Genomic DNA, 19359 nt, shown 5'->3' with positions numbered 1-19359 from the left:
ACAATGCATCCTTCTTGTTCCTGTGATGCTCAAAACTATGGCATCTTAGTTTCTGAGAACCACTAGCTGTCCCCTTCCCATCCTTGAAAACTCCTCCTTCTTCCCCTTCATTTCTCCCTGTTCTGTTGTCCCTTTCTGTGCAATTGTGGATCAGTTCTTCAGTTCTCCTATACAATGTATTTCCATTCAGTGCAGTCCCCTAACTTGAGTAAGAACTCTGGCATTACCATTTTCAAAAAGTTCACTGAGGTTAAACTGCTAACTACAACTGTGGACACACTACACTTGCCAGATATTTGAGCGACCAGTCACTTATGCTCCATATCTCCTATCAATCCTTTTGGTGGGGAAGGGTGGGTAGGGAGGGGTTTGAAACAGGGTCTCTGAGTAGCCCTGGCAGTCCTGGAACTCAACTCCATAGACCAAGCTAGCCTTGAAATCAAGAGATCCTCCTGTCAATCAATCTTAATAGGCGCCACATCCTGCTGTCCCTCAGAGTTGAGGTTTTTGTGGAGCTTCCCTACTTTCAAGTCCTATGAGATACCACGTGGTTACCTTCCCGCTCAGCCCAGCACAGAGAGTGACACCACACCACCTTCCCACTCAGCCCAGCACAGAGAGTGACACCACACCCCTTCCCGCTCAGCCCAGCACACCATGTCACCTCCCTGCTCACTCCTACATAGGGAAACCATCCTGCACAGTCAGTCACACAATGTTATTTTCCTGCTCACCCCTGCATAGAGAGTTGTGGTGACATATTATTTATGATTTAATAAAGATTGCCCAAAGTATCAGAAAGCAAAGCTAGCCACAGCAATACAGCCAGGCAGTGGTGGTACACACCTTTAATCCCAGGACTCAAGAGACAAGCAGATGAATCTCTGTTAGTTCAAGGCCACACTGAGCTACACGAAATTAATACAGTCTAAAAGAGAAACAGCTCTCACAATGGAGATTGCAGTAAAAGTGCACACCTTTAATCCCAGGATTTGACAGGTATAAAAGAAAGAAATAAAGTCAGACTAAAAAGATTTATTCTCCAGCCACACTGAGGAGAGGACAGCTTTTTCAGCCTGAGGTAGAGGTAAGAGCTAGTGGCTGGCTACTTTTCTTTTCTGATCTTCAGCTTGAAGCTTGAGCCCCAATATCTGTCTCTGGGTTTATATATCCATGTTACAGAGAACGATGCCATGTTACCTCTCTGCTCACCCCTGCATAGACAGTGTTGCCTCTATGCTGGCCTCAGATCCAACTGCTTCTGCACCGAGTGCTAGGATTAAAGATGTGCACCCAGACAGCCAGCACTTTTTTTCTAAGCAAAACTTCACTAAGTCTGCATGTTCAAAATGTTTATGACAACACATGAGAAATATAACTACATGGAAGTGAGGAGGTTGAACACGTTCATGCACGTGTATATACATCCTGCAAATGCCTGTGACTCCAGGTCTGAGGCTTCCAAAGTCATCTTCTGCCTCCACATCCCCATATGTGCACATAACTCATGCAGTCAAATACATAAGATTCAATTTTAAAACAAGGCAATCTTACCGATTTGTTCCATCCAGGTTTGATTTGTGGATGAAATTAAGTTTTGCATCTGCCCAATAAAGCTTCCGTTCCTCATAATCCAGGGTCAGTCCATTTGGCCAGTAAATTTCAGTGTTTATTATAACAAAGCGATTTGAACCATCCATTCCAGCACGCTCTATCTTTGGCACTTCTCCCCAGTCTGTCCAGTACATGAACCTAAAAATTATTAAAAAGAAAAATTAAAGCCATGACATAAATAACCACAAAATATTTGTAATTACTACTATTGCACAAAGCTCTCTCAGAAACAAGAAGCTGAAAATAAACCCTAGAAATCTTTTTTCCCACATTTTAATAATCTACTACTTGAAACCAATATACAAATGTACCCAATATACACAAGGAACACCAGGAGTGCAAAACCAGAGGTCAGAGTTTATTTGCAAAACAACATTTACACTGTACACTGTACATCCCACAGATTGCTTATTAACAAGGAGAAGATGGCAACTGCAGAGAAAGAAAGTCTGGACGACAATACCAAAAACAAGCTGCCTATGTTAACATCAATAAGAGACAGAACTGACAGGACCACCTCTCACTGTGGGGTATTGAAAACAAGGCACCTTTTGTGTAGTTTTACATCTTACTCCTGACCACCCCCAGGGTAAAGCCTAGCCTCAGTTAAACTGTACATAAAGAGCCCAATTGGAGGCACACTCTATAAAAAATGGCCTCTTGACGATACTGACATCATGAAAGTCACAAAAAGGCTAAGGAGCCAGACTAGAGGGGACCAAAGATGATAACTAAATGAAATCTAATGTTCTCATTACAGAAGGAAAAATAATTTTCCTTGACATAAAGGAAAACTGCTATCAATTAACAGCACATCTTTTAAGAAAGCTAATAGAGATACTATGAACTCTGAATGAAGAGGCATGCAGGCTAGAATGATGTCTCAGCAAGTAAAGACACTTCCTATCAAGCGTGACAACCTGAGTTCCAGCCCCAGAATCCACATGGTAGATAGGAGAGTAAACTCCCATAAACCATCTATGAACCCCGAATAAGGACTACAGAATTTGTATACTCCATGCACACACAATGTTTAAGTTTAAATACAAGGCAGTCAAAAAATATGTTAAAACCCAAAGGGAATTCAAGTATGGAGACAATGGCAGTTAATTGCCTGTGTTGGCATCTCCTGGCACGGTCGCTCATGCATACAGTGCCTAATCAAAAGAAAGCACCTGACTTATGTATCATTTCCAACACGCTTAGGAAATATTCATTGTTCCATACTATAGATCAAACAAGAAAGCCCAGAAAATTTACAATGGAGAAGAGAAATCCAAACAAAACTCTCTGATCCTAAAGCCAATGTTCATGCTATAGGCTTGGTGTTTAAGGACGAGAAAGCAAGCAGATTCTTCCTAAATTAAGGGTGATGACTGGACACTGTCTAGACTGGGTAAGAGACGGACTAGCTATGTAACATGATAAAGTTACGTAGGAAGGCAGGCAGGCCATGTTTCTCTTAAGGGTTTCTGCTCTAAGAGCAACATGAAGACACTTGGAGATTTTTAAGTTGAAGACCAGATGGCCAACTTTGTGTTTCGGGGCAAGTAGGGGGAAGTAGAGACCAGAGGCAGCCAGAAGACTGATAATGAGAGCGAAGCTTCCACAGTCTTACCATGGTTGCCAGTGTTTTCATCTTTCGACAGCATTTTCAGTAATATTATCTAAGGAATCTGCATCTAAACTCAAGCTGCTTGTAGGTGTTTTCACTTTTATATGTAAGTCTGTGGTTGATTTTATTTCTAAAGAGTATTTAAATGATATGGATGTTGTCTCAATTGTGACTATGCTTGCCTTGAACTCAATGCAGCACAGACTATACTCAACTCATGGTGTAATTACTGCTGACATTACAGGCAGCCAGGCACCACCACAGTGGGCTGTTGCTATCTACTTTTATTTTTCTTTGAGACTGTCTCATGCAGGCTGGCCTCAAATTGACTTTGTAGCTGAGGATGACTTTGAACACCTAATTCTCTTGTTTCCACCTCCCAAATACTGGGATTACTACTGGCCTGAGCTACCATGCTAGGTTTGTATTCTATTCTGTTACTTTATTTATACAACATACATACATACATACATACATACATACATACATACATCATACATACATCATAAGCTACCTTGATTATTACAGCTAACCAAAGTTGAAATCAGAATTAGATTAGAACTGTGAAGTTCTATTGTTATAGACTACTTCCTCTAACAACCTACCTCTAAGACTTCAGTACCTTCCACCGCTACCACTAGGTTATGAATGTTTTAATGGATAGACTGGTTAAGCCATATCTCTTATGAGCCTGTCACCTCTGAACACTATTAAATCAGTGACCAGGCCTTCAACATACAAGCCTTTTAAAGGACCCTTTATATCTAAATTTTAACAAGTAATAAACTAGGTAAAAAGATCTGAAGCGATATATATGATAAAGAATTTTACTCAGATCAATATGAAGGCAATCAATGACACATTAACTAGAAAGCAATGGTATCCAGCTTAGTGAGCGCTTGTAAAAGTCCTAGATGTAATTCCAATGATGTTTAAAAAAAAAAAAAAAAAGTTGGGTGGACAAAAAGAGACTTAGACAGCCATTTCATCAGATATACAAAACGCTAATCCGGACTTGAAAACAGGAGTAACCATATTTTTTTTTTTTAAAGTTTTGACAAGGATGTGGTATGGTGGGGATATAAGATGGTATGGACACGTTAAAAGAAAAAAAGTTAAACCTGAATTTGTCAGATAACCCAGCAATTTCTCTACCCAAGAAATAGGAAATACTACATTTACATACCCATTTATATGTGAACAGTCATATCAGTATTACTAGTGATAGGAAAAAGCAGAAGCCTGCCAAACCCTTCATTAATAGATGAAACGATAAAACAAAATTCACGATAAAACAAAATAAGATATGGCAATGAAAAGAAACTACACACTTGATTCATGGATGAGTATGTGACAGACTTCAAAAATACTATCATAAAGTGAAAGAAACCAGAGAAATGACATGTTGTCTGATGCCATTATCAATAGTCCTTTAAAAGCAAATACAGATAAAGAAAACCAGCATCTCCCTGGGGAAGGGGTGGGGGGGCAGTGAGAGCAAGAACCCCTGTCAGGAACTGGGACTGTCAGTTAAAAGAAACGGGGAACTGTGAACGTGGCATGGGCTGGGCAGCAAGGCAGCATTTTATAGAATTTATTCTCCCAAAAGCACATCTAACAAGGCCATGGGGGAATACTGTAACATACAAGAGTAACAGCCCCACTCGCACACAGACAATGGTAGGTTACACTTTATAAACTACATTCAAGCCAATTTTTTTTTAAAACAACCTTGTCAAATCCTCAGTAGATTCTAATAATCATTTATAATGTCACTGAACATAGGTATCAAAAATACACTGTGAAAACAGAGAAAAGTGGTTACAACGCTATCTAAATAACCGCAGCAAATATTTACAGTGTATGCAACTGGCAGCATCGCATGGAGGGAAGACAGAGTCCATCTTGTTGAGAAAAGAGTAACAACAGGTGGTGACACACACAAGGGAACAGCAGGCATCATGGAAGGGGACGGGTTCCATAGGTCTCTGGGCAGCAAGCAATGTCTGTGAAGAAGGAGGCATCCGTGCGTCCCAGAGTAAACACAGCTGTTGGGGTAAACCAGGATCTGACCTGGTAGTATGGATATGGCATTGGAGACAAGGGAGCTGTCATTTTCAGTTACAAGTTGTACAGTTTACTTGCAAATCCTTTCATCATGAAGCATTTCCAGGAAATGTCTCGGAGAACAGAAGCTTGGCCGCTTCGTACAGTGACCCTGAGTAAATTACTCAAACCTCTGTCCCTCGTGTTCCCCCCTACACAACCCCAAGATTAAAAACAGACTTAAGGCACAAAGCTCAGAGGCCCCCTCGAACTCTGCAGTTTCTCACTTCAGGAGCAAAGGGCAGGGTCATTGGCATAACCTAGCTGTGACCTGCTGAGTCTCCCAGTGTCCTCAGCTTCCTCACATCCACAGGTCACCGGGTCATGGCGTGGCCACTTCCCTCTCCATACCACCATTCTCACAGTTTAACTCCAATAGTGCAATACTTCCTCACAAAATTCCATCAATGCTCCTTTATGGACTTAGGAGTGTCTTACACTCGGAGAAGTTATGTTAGCTAATTAATGTTTAGGATTTGTTGCCTCTGACACATTTAAGTTTTACACATTTTTCTGAAAGTATTGCTTTTTCGGAGGTTTGTGACTTCCCACATGGTAATTCTTTGAACACTTTATTTTTAGGGGCATGTGTGAAGACATGAGTACACAAGAGTGAAGGTACTCACAGAGGCCAGAGACATCTAATCCCCTGCAGACGGAGTTACAGGAGGCGTGGAGCTACCTGACAAGGGTGCTGGGAACCAAACTTGGATCCTCTACAAGAACGGTGTGTGCTCCTAACCGCTAAGCATCTCCCCAGCCCCTCTACATGTTGATTCTTAATCTACTGACTATATAATAGTTTCTGAAAGATTTAGAAAAAAAATTAAAGAATGCGTTGGCAGAGAAGGTGAGTAGGAATTCACAATAAACTTGGGGGGTGGAAGGGTTGTGTCATTACAATTTGACATGCTAATTTACAATTTGAGTGTTCACCATTCAAAAGCCACACATTACTAAAGATTTTAATGCTATTCTAACTTCAGATCTCTTCTCCTTCATGTATTTCAGAAAGGTGGTTAGTCCCAGACACAGACATCTGAGCTAATACCTATGTCACGGAAGAGGGACCACACTGGGCACAATACTTGTAAATAAGGAACTCCAGAGCACAGCTTCTATAATCACTGCAGCACAAAACAGAAAAGCTTCGATAAAGACACACATGTGCTCAAATCATCAACAAAACCTTGTATAAGAAATCAGATGCTTAAATCTGATTTAAAAACAAAAAATCTGTGTGGGGAGGATGCTAGTATTCAGGCATCTTCGGTGGCCTGTCCTTGGGGTTCTGACAGGATATATCCTCAGCTGCAGCCATTAAGAGCACCACCTGTGCTTGGTCCTGCCTCAATGATGGGACAGTAGACTTCCTAGGGGAGGTCTTACCCTCTCCGTGGATCAGATGGAGGGGAGGGGAAGGAGAGAAGTGAATAGGCACCATTTGTGCCTATTCACTATGTTCCCATCTGCCCCTCTCTCCCTCTGTCCCTTCTTTCCTCTCTCCTGTCCCCAGAAGGTGGTCTCCCCCCTCCCCTTTCTCCTTTTTACAATCTTCTTCCCTTAATAAAAAACCCTTTTGCTTGAATTCTGTCTCCTGGCATCTTTCTCTCTCGAGCCGATTTTTAAAATTACAACGGGGCTGGGGCGGAGCGGGTGTCCCTGTGGTTTGAAGCAGGGTCTCTTCTTCACTTGATGCATACGCTAGGCGCTAGTCTCGTGGGCCTGGGAGCTCCTGTTTCTGCTTTCCAGAGCATCTTACAGGTATGTTACCAGTTCAGCTTTACATGGCTTCTGGGAATCCAAATTTGGGTCATGCTTACATGGCAAGCACTTTACCCACTGAGACGTTGTTCCAGCCCCAACTTGTCCTATTATGGTATTGGAAAACCATTAACAAATTTGGCTGATCTGTCCCTGTGAGGCACATTTTATATGTATCAGTTAATTCTATTTAGAAGAATGAAAAACGATGGAAGATTAATGAAACAATGGTAGCGAACAACAAAAATACTCATTTATACAAAGCTTACCTTTCCAGATTCATGTTTTAACAAATGTTTCTCTTCTTGTGGTATACAACTGACAGACTGTAGCACAGGTCAGCCAAAAAACCACAAGAGTCCTACCACCTTGTCCCTGCCTGACCCTACTCTCAACACAGTAGGAAGTAATATTCTTCTCAAAAGACATCATACAGCCTCTTACGTCTATATTTTAGCATACACTAAGTTATCCCATCCTAATTTAAAATGCTAGCAAGCACACTTAATAATTCAAGAGTTGCAACTATAACAGTAACGTCTGCCATGCTACTCATTCCACAATAAATAATCACAATTTAAAAAAAGAACGCATGAGGCTGCTATTGTAGGAATTAAGTACAGGAGGCATAAGCTTACAGGAGATGCTGGCATTTCTGTCTGATCTGATCTTCTTTGGGGATGGGAAGCCTGTATCTTGTGCATGCTGTCACAACCCCTGTATGTTCTTATGTGCAACTGCCTTGGTATGTCCAGAAAACAGTTTTCTTTAAGTCACTACCTCTGGCTCTCATAATTTTTCCAACTATCTGAATCTTAAATTCACATGAATAAAAGAAATGCATGACCTAATCTATGTGATAGATCTGCTGCTAGTCTAACTTTGGAAAGTTTTTTTAAAGCGTCTAAGCTTTGATTTTGTAACCTGCATAAGTAGGATCCAGATATTGACATATTTTAACTTTTCCTTAATAGTTTAAAAAGCAAAGAGACCAAGTAGATTGTTCTTAGGACCTGATTTACTTACAAGTTTTTAAAAAATTCTGTGCCATCTCCTTTTATATTCACTACCATATTTCAATCATTCTTCCAACATTAGAAAGGGAAAAATACAAGCGAGATTCAAACTGTGGTAAAGACATCCATAAACCTGAGGAGCACTCATTTCACTCACAAAATGCTGTCAGATACTTGGCAATGGGGAAGCGGGAGGGGCCACCCAGTATTTAAACTACTTCTCTGTGTACTTAAAGAATCCTTCATTTTATGAGCTAGAGCCACATCTTCAAAGTGCAGAAACAGAACACCAGATATTTGCTTTCCAATCCTCTCCTGCAATCAATAAATGTGCACCAGCCCCAGTCACTGCCAATCAGACAGATCAACCTCAACTTCTGGTTGTTACGGCAAACATCTGTAACTCTAGTATTTACGTAGATGCTCAAAGACCTGGAGTTGGAGGTGAAGCTGGGACAAATAGCAAATTCCAGGTCATCCTGGGCCAAACAGACCTTGTCTCAAAAAGAGAAAGAAAAATGAAGTGTGAAAAGGAGGTAGAGGAGGGGGAGCAGAGATTCATTTCAGTGAGGCTGTGGCCAGCTGCGCTCATCAGTCCTTCTTTACGCCAATTTCTAAAGGGGTCTGCATGAGTTTTAGGGGTATGTGTCATCTCACACCAGTCCTGACAGAGGGAGCACACCAGTAACAGTGCTGCCTACACAGAACCAGCTGTGGGTGTGATCTGTAGCACTGTGTCTATAGAGAGAGTCTAAGCCAAGTTCTATTGCTTAAGAAATTATGTAAGTAACCCAACAGCTTTTTACCTACAATCTTTTGGTGGCTAAACTAAAAAGATTTCTTTTGATTAAAACTATGAATGATAACACTCACTCTTAGACCCAAAGCCATCCCAACAAATCCCTTTAGAGCGTCCTGCTTCTAACAAAGGGCACTTTCACGTCACACAGCTCTGCCCACCATCATGGCCAAGGGCAAGGTAGCAGCCTGACCTCCCTGCAGTGCAGTGTATTGATGTAAACTGATAAGGGAGCAAATGACAGATCAAAAGACCAGCATAGCATTAAAACAATACTCACATCACCATAACCAGTGAAACAAAGGAGGTGAGAGAAAACCAAAAAAGCAGTTAGCATTACCCACACGTTCATAACAAGTATTGCTAGTTATGCAACTGTGGTGCTCATCAGCAGCTGGGGAGGCTTGAGGATACCTATGAGATAGCCAGTAGATTCTTAGATATTAAAAAACTAACGTTTTCTGAATAAGTTCTCTTTAGCATGTTTTCCTCCCTGGCTTCCAACACACAAAATAACAAGAGCAACAGCAAGAAGCACCTGCTGCAGGAATTTTTATCCTTGGCAACTGAGAACAACCTAAGAAATTTACTAAAAACAGCACTGATCCTGATTCTTCCACCAGGTATTCTGATTCAGTTGGTTTGAGGTGGAACCAGTATTTTTGTTATTGTTGTTACGAGTACAAAGTACTCTGTTTCATTATGGCATTTTCATGCATAGCTTGTTTTTGTTGATCCTCGTCCCCTACCCAAATCCCCTGACCCCCTTTGAACCCTTACATCCCCAGCAGTCCTTCACTGTCTCCAAATGTTACATGTTTTATTACACCACCTTCCTCAAAACCTCTTTTCTCGCTTAGTCATTTCATGACCTATACCACACTCACACCCATGTGTGTGCACATACATACATTAAAAGATAAACTCCACATATAAGGGAGAACATGTGGTTCTTGTCTGGGTTTTCTCACTTAATAATTTCCAGATACATCTATTTTCCTGAAAATTTCTGGCTGAATAAAATTCCATTAAGTCTCAAACAGGGGCTGGAGAGATGACTCAGTGGGTAGAGCATTTGCCATGTAAGCCTAACTGCCTTGGTTTAGATGCCATGTAAAAGAGGACTGCAGGGCACACATCTGTAATCGCAGCACATCCCTACCAAGAAATGGGAGGAAGAGAGAGGAAAATCACTAAAGTTTGGGGGGCCAGGTATATGCAGCTGTGTGCAGCAGAGACCCTGTCTCAATACATGGAAGGTGAGGACTGAGTTACACACTGAGGACACATGTATACACACAGACAGACACAGAGACAAAGTCACAGACAGGCAGACAAATATGGCTGTTCACACCTGTATTTACAAGCAAGACTGTCTCAAAATAAATTAGAAGTAAAAAAAAAAAGTTCCCAAGGAATTCTAATATATTCAGACAGGGTTTAGAAGCAGTGAAGCAGAATGTGATTTTTTTCAACACCTGTTTATCCACTGTGCTCTGTTCTTGTACCTGTGATGTTAATGTGTTTAATTCATTAACCAGCTGACTCAAAACATTACTTCAGGTGGCCCAAAAGCTCTGCAAGCCCATATACGGTAGCAAAGCACAAAATAAATCCATTCTACACAATAGCTGCCCATTTCTTTGGACCATCTAAAAATGAGAACTTTAAAACTTCACAATGACCACATAAAACTTAACTAAAAATATTTGGGATTATAAAAAAATGGATCTCTAATTTCCCCAATAACCTTTTAGTACCTAATTCTTTTAGAGATTTTATTTTGCTAACTCATCCAATATATTGTAGTTTGTCTTTATTAAGATTAGTGTGATAAATATTCTTTAAAAAATCTTTCATCTTCAGCCAAATGGCAATGCTGCAGTCATCAAAAATATATACAACTTAAGCTATGTATAGTCTCTTTGACTCTGCGCTGCTTTGACTGTGGAGAACATAAAAATGAATGTCTTTTAATAGTTATGAAATTTGTTTACTCCTTAATAAGTCCAGTAGAGTAAGAGACTAATTCTTGGACCTGGAGAGAGAGCCTACCAGTTAAGAGCACTTGGCTGCTCTTGCAGAATACCTGGGTTCAATTCCCAGCATTTACATGGTAGCTCACAATTCTCTGTAGCTCCAATCCCAGGGCCCTGGGCACCAGGATCCAGGAACCAGGCACCAAAAAAAGCAAGGGTTTCACAAACATATCTGGAGGCAAAACACCCAACAACAACAACAACAAAATAATAATAATACTTTTGTAAGAAAATTCTTACAAGTTACTAACTATCTAAACAAAACTACACTACTCAAGAAAGCAACTGAATGAAGTGGGTGTGTATATACCAACCTACAATCCTAGCACTCAGCAACCCCAAGCAGAAGGACAAGTTTGAGGCCAATCTGTACTACATAGAGACCTCGTCCTAAGCAGAAGGAAAAGCAGGTTTGAATGTTTAGATATGTGTTACATGAGGAATACTCATAGCAGTCAGGAAGTTATTAAAGGCCCATGGAGAGGAGCTCTCAAGAGGGGAAACAGAATACACTGGTATAGAAAATAAAAGAGAATTATGGGAACTGGAGCGATGGCCCAGAGATTAAAAGCACTAGCTGCCTGCTCTTGCAGAGGACCACGGTTTGATTCCCAGCACCACACAGAAGCTCACAACAATCTGTAAGTCAGTCCCAGGGATCTGACACCTAGGCAAAACACTCACACACATAAAAATAAATAGAATTTTAAAGGGGACTTATGGAACAGGAAAGGATAAATTGTGGTGAGGAAAGGAGGGCAGAGAAGAAGAGGGAAAATGAGAAGGGTAAATAATACTAAAAAGCTTTTCTTTCAAAAGTCATATGGAAACCTACTACTGTAAAAGTTCTTAAAATATATCTATAGACACACATTAGAAAAGTAAAACTGGAGTTACCTTATAACAAGGCAGAAATACACCTACTAGAAACCATAAGGCTAACAAAGAAAAGGCCTGGTCCCAGGAATGAGTTACTTCCTCTGGAATTATTGACCAGTAAGGTCCCTAAAGCGCTCCAAACATTATAGGCTATGGGCAGCTCCTGTTTCCAGAGCTTGATGATAGGACCCTATTGCTTAAGACACTACATACCTGAGTCATAGAACATGAAGGAATCAAGCTGGTGGTACTTTGGTAAGAAGCATCATCCATACTGGCTAGCTTTCAGAATGTTGGAAGGTACTATGCATGCTACCAGAGGAGAAACAAATCAATCTTACCCAGGTATAAACCCTCTAGACTACAATAATAACTTGTTATGACTACCAAGACATGATTGTAAAAGGGAGTTCTTTATTGGTCTAAATAATAAAAAAAAAAAAAACGAGTCAGATACAGAGGAAAATGCTGAGCAATCAAAGAGGAGGAGGAGCAAACCAAAGTCACCTTTACCTCCTTAGCATCTCAGCGGACAAGAGAGCCAGTCCTGTTTCTTCCCACTTATATCCACTCTCGCCCAACCATCTGACTTCTGTCTGTGCCCAGCCATTTCACTTCCTGTTTCCGCCCATTCATCTCACTTCCTGTCTGTCTGTACAGACCCCCAAGACCTCTATGGTTATAACGCTAGAGATTTATCACTCATATTGGTTTAAGAAAACGCTGATTAGCCAGTAGTCAGGCAGGGAGTATACGCAGGGCTACCAAACTAACAGAATTCTGGGAAGAGTAAAGGCAGAGACACAGTCACGAGCCAGACACTGAGGAAGCAAGATGAAAATGCCACACTGATAAAAGGTACCAAGGCACGTGGCTAAACATACACAAGAATGATGGGTTAATTTAAGTTGTAAGAGTTTGTTAGCAATAAGCCTGAGCAATAAGCCAAACAGTTTATAGCTAATATAAGACTCTGTATGTTTATTTTCGACTGAACAGCTGCAGGGCCAAGCGGAACAAAAACTTCCATCTACACATGAAGGCTGGAGCAACAGTGCCACAAAAGTTATGGGAGTAACCAACCACTCTCTATGAGGGTTTCTGGCCCACTCCACAAAGGGACACTCATACCTAGCACCGTTATCAGGCCAAGAACCTGTGGCTAGACAGAGCATGGACCCTAGGAGAAAACCCACAATTATTATTTGGCTAAATGGACATAATATTAAACTAATCCCTAATGACCTATGATTATATTCCATTATCTGTGAGGTATTAACTCCAGCCAATGGGGGAAAAACACAGTCACCACCAGAGTTAGTATAAAAGCCAAGTGAACTTTCTCCCCTAGTGTCCTTCTTGCTAGTCTGGTTGGACTCCTTTTTGCAAAAATTGCCTTGCTGAGCTACTTTTGTTTTGTTCATGTGTTCCTTTGTGCAACAATGAAACTATTCTTTGTTTCTAATAGTGTCATAATCAAATAGTATTGACAACTTAATGTCTGATTTTCTTAATCAGTGTTAGACTAGCTCGCCAATTTCTAAATTATACTGAGCATTTAAGACTGAAAGTGTTAATCAGCATAGGAAAATCAGCATATCCATTACTACAGCTTCCAATCCACTATTACAGAGTATCTCTTAGTTTATTTAGGTCATCTTTGACTTCTTAAGCTCCTCCTTTGCAGTTTCCAACAGAGGTATACAGGTTTCATACCTACTTTTACACATAAGCATTCCATATTTTATAGTGAATTATACTGTTTAACATTTTAATTTCCAATTGCTCCCTGCTACTGTATGTATGCACGCATAAGGGATAGCTGCACATGCCCCATAGCACAAGAGCACAGTGTAGGTCACAGGACAACTTGGTTGAGTTGGCTCTCTCCTTCCAGCTTACATAAATTCCAGGTGGCAAAGTCTGGTAACCAGATTTGTGCAGCAGGTGCTTTGACTCAGTCTCATCAGCCCTATAACTGCTCTGCAAACAATCTTATAACCTGTGATCTTGCTCAACTCACTTATTAGTTCTAGTAACCACTTGTAGTGCTTAAGATTTGTTTTTATTTATGTGTCTGTGTCTGTGTGCATGTGGGCACAAGGGTTCAAGGAGTCCAAAAGAAGACATAGATCCCTTGCAATTGGAGTTACAGGTAACTGTGAATCACCCAATACGGGTGCTGGGAAAGGAATTCTGATTCTCTGCAAGAGCAGCATAAGTTCTTTACCACTAAGCCACCTTTCCATTCCTGTACTTTTATTTTTTGTACATATTATGCTTACAAATAGCGTCAATTTTTCCTCTTCCTCCTCCCTTAGTTTCCTTGTAGAATGGACGCCCTTGTACAAATTAGAGTTCAGTTAGTGTTAACCTTTTCCCCACTGTAATACATTGCTGGTTAAAATATGCTCTACAACTTTAATGTGTGGTTTTATCTTTGACAGAATAATTGTATGCAGCTGTTTATAATACCGGAACTAAAGGGTATATTTTACTACATATAAATTATATCTCCATTAAAATTTTTTGAATCTGCAACAAACAAACAGCTTTCAAACCACCAGCAGTGATTCACCTCATCAATAAATTAGGTCAAAAAAAAAAAGTCCCATGAGTCATATGATTATCTAAAATACTAAAAGTCATAAACATTACTTCAGAATTTTTGTTTCTAGGAATGACTAAATGCATACACCTTTCTCAGAGACAAGCAATTACCAGCAATCTGACCACACCATGTTTTTGTATGGCTCTACAAGCTAAAAATGATCTCTACATATTTTTAAGAATTGAAAAACAAACTCCAGAAAGAAAAAAGAAAAGCGTTGTAATAAGAACCATATGTGGCCTGCCAAACCTTAAGTTATTTACTATTTGCACTTTTATAGAAACCATCTGCCACCCCTCTCCAAACCCTGTTACTCAAAGTGTGGTCCTTGAGCCACCAGGCTCAGGAAAATCAAGTTCCACCTGAGTAAAGAATCATTAACAACAATAGAATAAAATCAACTGTTATCTTTCCTCACGATGCACTATCAGAAATTGCAAAATCAGCACATAATATGAAGAAATTTATAAGAAACTCTAAAAATCACTAAGGAATATTTCCAGATACCTACAAAGCAATTGGTAAACTGTCAATCAATTCAGAAAAACTTCAATTAACAAAATTACTTAACAGCCCAACATCAAAATATTTAAAATCACCCTCTCAGACAATTTGGTAATTTCATATGCCAATGAAGAAAAACAATGATAGAACACTAAGTTTTTTTTGTTTGTTTGTTTGGTTTTTTTTTGAGAAGTATCTATTTCAGTCAAAACCTCACTTTGCCAGGGTGTGAATACCTCAAATTTTCACATCACAAGCCTTTTTATCAGCACCTCCAACAACAGCTTGTGAGTGACCAGACAAGTCCTGCCACAAAGCAAGCACATGTGCTAACTATGCAAACATTCTAGAATGCTTTTCCTTTAAGGAGCTTTACATTTATACTTAACAAAATTATAAATACCAAATATTGAAGCCAGTCTGTGATCATGAGGTCTGCATTAGCACTAATCTCTCTCATGCTGGAAGCACTGAGCAGTATGATTAATAATACAAAATACCTGCACCTAGAATCTTCCACTTTCTCCACCCCATACGGTGTCCCTGAGGTCTGACAAACTCTACAGCATTTCTTAAATCAGTGTTTCTCAGCCTTCCTAATACTGAGACCCTTTAATGCAGTTCCTCATGTTGTGGTGACCCCATCATAAAATTATTTTTGTTGCTACTTCATAACTATAATTTTGCTTCTGTTATGAATCACAACCCACAGGTTGAGAATCACTGTCTTAAATGAAATTCTCAAAGTAATGACAATATTTTTCTATTCCAATCTTAATTCTGTTCAATGTGTCTTAATTTCAGGGTAAAGGCTTTGAAATTAATGAAATAAAGTGGTTTTTTTTTAAAAAAAAAAAAAAAAAGGTATACTTTGCCTATATTAAACAAAGTAGAAAGAGCACTTACTGCTCTTGCAGAAGACCTGGGTTCCATTTCCAATGCCCACATGGTGGCTCACAAACTCCAGTTCCAAGAAATCAGAAGCCCTTTTCTGAATTCCACTTGCACCAGACACACACATGGTGCACATATATAGATGCAAGCATAATACTCATAAAAAGAAATCTTTTTTAAAGGATAAAATTTTTCCTTCCCTTTTTTTTTTTTCTTTAGAAGAAAAAGGAAATAGGCAGTGTGAGGAAAGAAATGAGTGAACTTTTCATCTAGAGGTGAGCTTCTGGAATGAAAGGCATCAGAAGACTACAAGACCATAGGGTGCAGGAAAAACTATCGGGAATACAAAAACAGTCTCAAGATCAAATGCCACCCTGACCCACCCATCTAAAATTTACCCTGACTGCCACTCATGATCTTAATTCTTAACTCAGAAGGAAAACTAATTGGTGGGCACAGATTAAGGAGTAGGTTTGATTGGGTGTTTTGTTGTTTTTTTTGTTTGTTTGTTTTTATTATTATTACAGTGAACCTCTCTTAGGGAGCTTTGGATACCTAGAAGTACTAATAAAGTTGCTAAATTCAACTAGTGTAGGAAGTTTTTATAAACACATTCAAAAGTAAGATGAGGGAAACGCTCAGTAGGTTTTGATAAATTATCTCCAATGGCTTCTCAAAAACCTGGCTACAGTCTCATACAAGAGAAACCTCTTTTCATCAGCAATGATTAACTCTTGAGTTATGTAGCCTACTAGTCTCCTCATTTATTTTGGCCTCAACGACTTCTACTATAGCTTTGAATTAAGAGTGCAAACATATTTAATTGATAATAAAGAATTAAGGATCTGTGGTTTCAGCCTTACTTTGTAACAGTGTGCACATCTGCTATCCATCAAAAATCACGAAAACTAATACCAGGCTGCTATAAGCTGTTGATTAGTATCCATATGAAGATGATTTCATTGCTGTGTCTGGCCTGATATTCATTTGTAATGCTTTCTGAAAAGATAATTTTAAATGGAGTAAAGGAATTAAAGTAAATACATACTGAGTTTTGTTTTGGTTTTTCGAAACAGGGTTTCTCTGTGAAGCCCTGTCTGTCCTGGAACTCACTCTGTAGATCAGGCTGGCCTTGAACTCACAGAGATCCACCTGCCACTGCTTCCCAAGTGCTGGGATTAAAGGTATGCACAACCACTGTCTGGCAATATACAGACAGTGTGTTGGTGGTATAGTGGTGAGGACAGCTGCCTTCTAATATACAAAACACAAAAGTCAGAATTTCTAGTTATAGTCATTGGTAACTAGTTAACCAGAAAGAAAACTTTTACAAAACACCTAAAACTACAACTTTTTACTTGACTTGTACAGACACACAAAATAAAATACAGAAACACCTCTTTCAGCCTAGAGCTAGAGTATCAGGAAAGGGGTGAAGCACAGAGACCAAACATGACAGAATAAAAGGGCAGATCTTGCAAGACTGGGTGAACAACAACCCTACTGGGTTTTCTGGTATCGGAAACTAAAGGACTTCTATGTCGGTGGCAAATTGAGGAAGACAAACCCTGGAGCACAAACAAACAAGCCTGTGTAAGAATCCTGCACAAAGCACTCGAGGGACAACGAACAAAACAATCTGCCCACCAGCGGAGAGAGCAAAGTTCTTCTGTCTTGGCTTAACCCACTGAAGATGTGGCAAACAAAAAACTCAGCAAATACTGTGTAGCCCCAGAGTGCCCACACAATGGGTTAGGGTTTGAATTTATCATATATAATATAGGAACTCCCAACTCCAAAATTAAATTACTTGGACTCAGGGAGCTGAAGCAGAAGGGTGGCCACAGTTAAGAGGACAACTGGTGCTACAGTATGAAACCCTGCATTCCCAGCAGGATCATGAAGTCATAGTCTGGACCACAGAGTAAGACCCTGTTTCAAACAAACCAAGATAAATGTCTTATTCTTTACCATCACAAAATGTCCTTCTTTACACTGAAAATGCAGGGTTAAAGCATATGCTAAGGGTTGGGAGGGTAGCTCAGAGCAGAGGGCTTATCTGGCTAGCACTCGGGGGCCCAGTTTCAGTTTGAAAAATTGGCAGCAACAAAAGCAAACAAAAACAAAAGAAAGCTTTCACTAAAAAACAAAGCTCTGAAAAATTTTATGCTATATTAAGTCATTTAGTATCACAAATGCTCCCTTTCAATATTCCCTTAATAAAAGTGGATAACATGGGTGAAGAAGATATAATAATAAAAGTACCATATGTACAGGTATGAAATTGTGAAAGAATGAATAAATTTTAATATATATTATTAATATAATATATATACATATACATATACATATATATATATATATATATATATATATATATATATATATATATCAGTAATCACTTGGGTTTTTAAAGGGGCAGAACCCTCCAAATCTAAGTATAGGTAAATTGCTGATTTGAATATATACATGTGAAATAAAAAGTTCTAATATTTAGAACACTTTCATAAAATGTCTGTATTTGTAGTATGATGGAGTCTCACTCTGTAGTCCAGGCTGGCCTGTAACACATGCATGAAACCTGGGCTACCCTTCAAATCATGGTAATCTACCTGCCTCAGCCTCCTATGTGTTAGGACTATAGGTTAAGCCATCATGTCAGCTCTCCTAGAATGTCTCTTTTGAAACTTGGTATCACAATTGAGAGGAACTTGTATTAACTGTGGAACAAGGTTCAGAATTCAATCTCCAGTACACGTGTATGTGTACACACACACACACACACACACACACACACACACACACACACACACGTGTGCGCGCATGTGGAAAGACTGATGAAAAGAACTCATTTTACAGATGAAAAAACAGAGGTCCAATGTCTGAAGTAACGCACTAGTAAACAGCAAAGCTTTAGTAACACGCTAATAAATAACAACCTGAAGTAACATGTCAGTAAATGACAAGCTGAGTAACACACTAATAAATGACAAGTTGAGTAACATGCTAGTACATAACAAACCTGAAGTAACATGCTAGTAAATGACAAGCTGAGTAAGAGACAAAACAAACTTTGGGTAGTGTATTCTAATAAAATATTACCTGGATAAGATTTTTTGAAAGTAAAGGCTTAAGATTCTTAATTTTACATAGACATTCATAAATAAAAGTTATGCAGTTTTTTATTTAATTTTTAAAAACTTTATCTATTTGTGTGCATGTGTGAAAGGGACAGCTAACATGAGTTGTCTATCTCCTTCTATCATGCTGGGTCTAGGGATCAAACTCGACTCAGCAGCAAGTACCTTTACCCACCGAACCATCTCACCAGTCCCAGGCTATAATTGCTAAGTCACAAGAGACAATACTAAAATTTAATTTCCTTAAAAATACTTTATATTCTTAAGGAAAACTGAGAGACTATTTAAGAGAATACATTATAAGAACACTTTTATAAAGTTCAGCTGTTCAAAGCACATTTATCAAACACCTGAATGTGGCAGGAACTAATTTAATCA

At 39.4% G+C, this 19359-nt stretch overlaps 1 protein-coding gene across 1 annotated transcript in view; it reads right to left on the bottom strand.

Moving 5' to 3' along the window:
- The window catches only part of Lrp6 (LDL receptor related protein 6), a 123718-nt gene that overhangs the window by 78740 nt on the left and 25619 nt on the right, over positions 1–19359 (bottom strand). Inside the window, exon 3 of the mRNA XM_027429872.2 lies at positions 1555–1752. Within this exon, the coding sequence (XP_027285673.1) occupies positions 1555–1752 (198 nt within the window). The remainder of the gene's footprint in view (positions 1–1554; positions 1753–19359) is intronic.

This window comes from Cricetulus griseus, chromosome 8 (assembly GCF_003668045.3).
Source record: "Cricetulus griseus strain 17A/GY chromosome 8, alternate assembly CriGri-PICRH-1.0, whole genome shotgun sequence".
NCBI lineage: Eukaryota > Metazoa > Chordata > Mammalia > Rodentia > Cricetidae > Cricetulus > Cricetulus griseus.
This window is presented reverse-complemented; position numbering and strand designations above follow the sequence as displayed.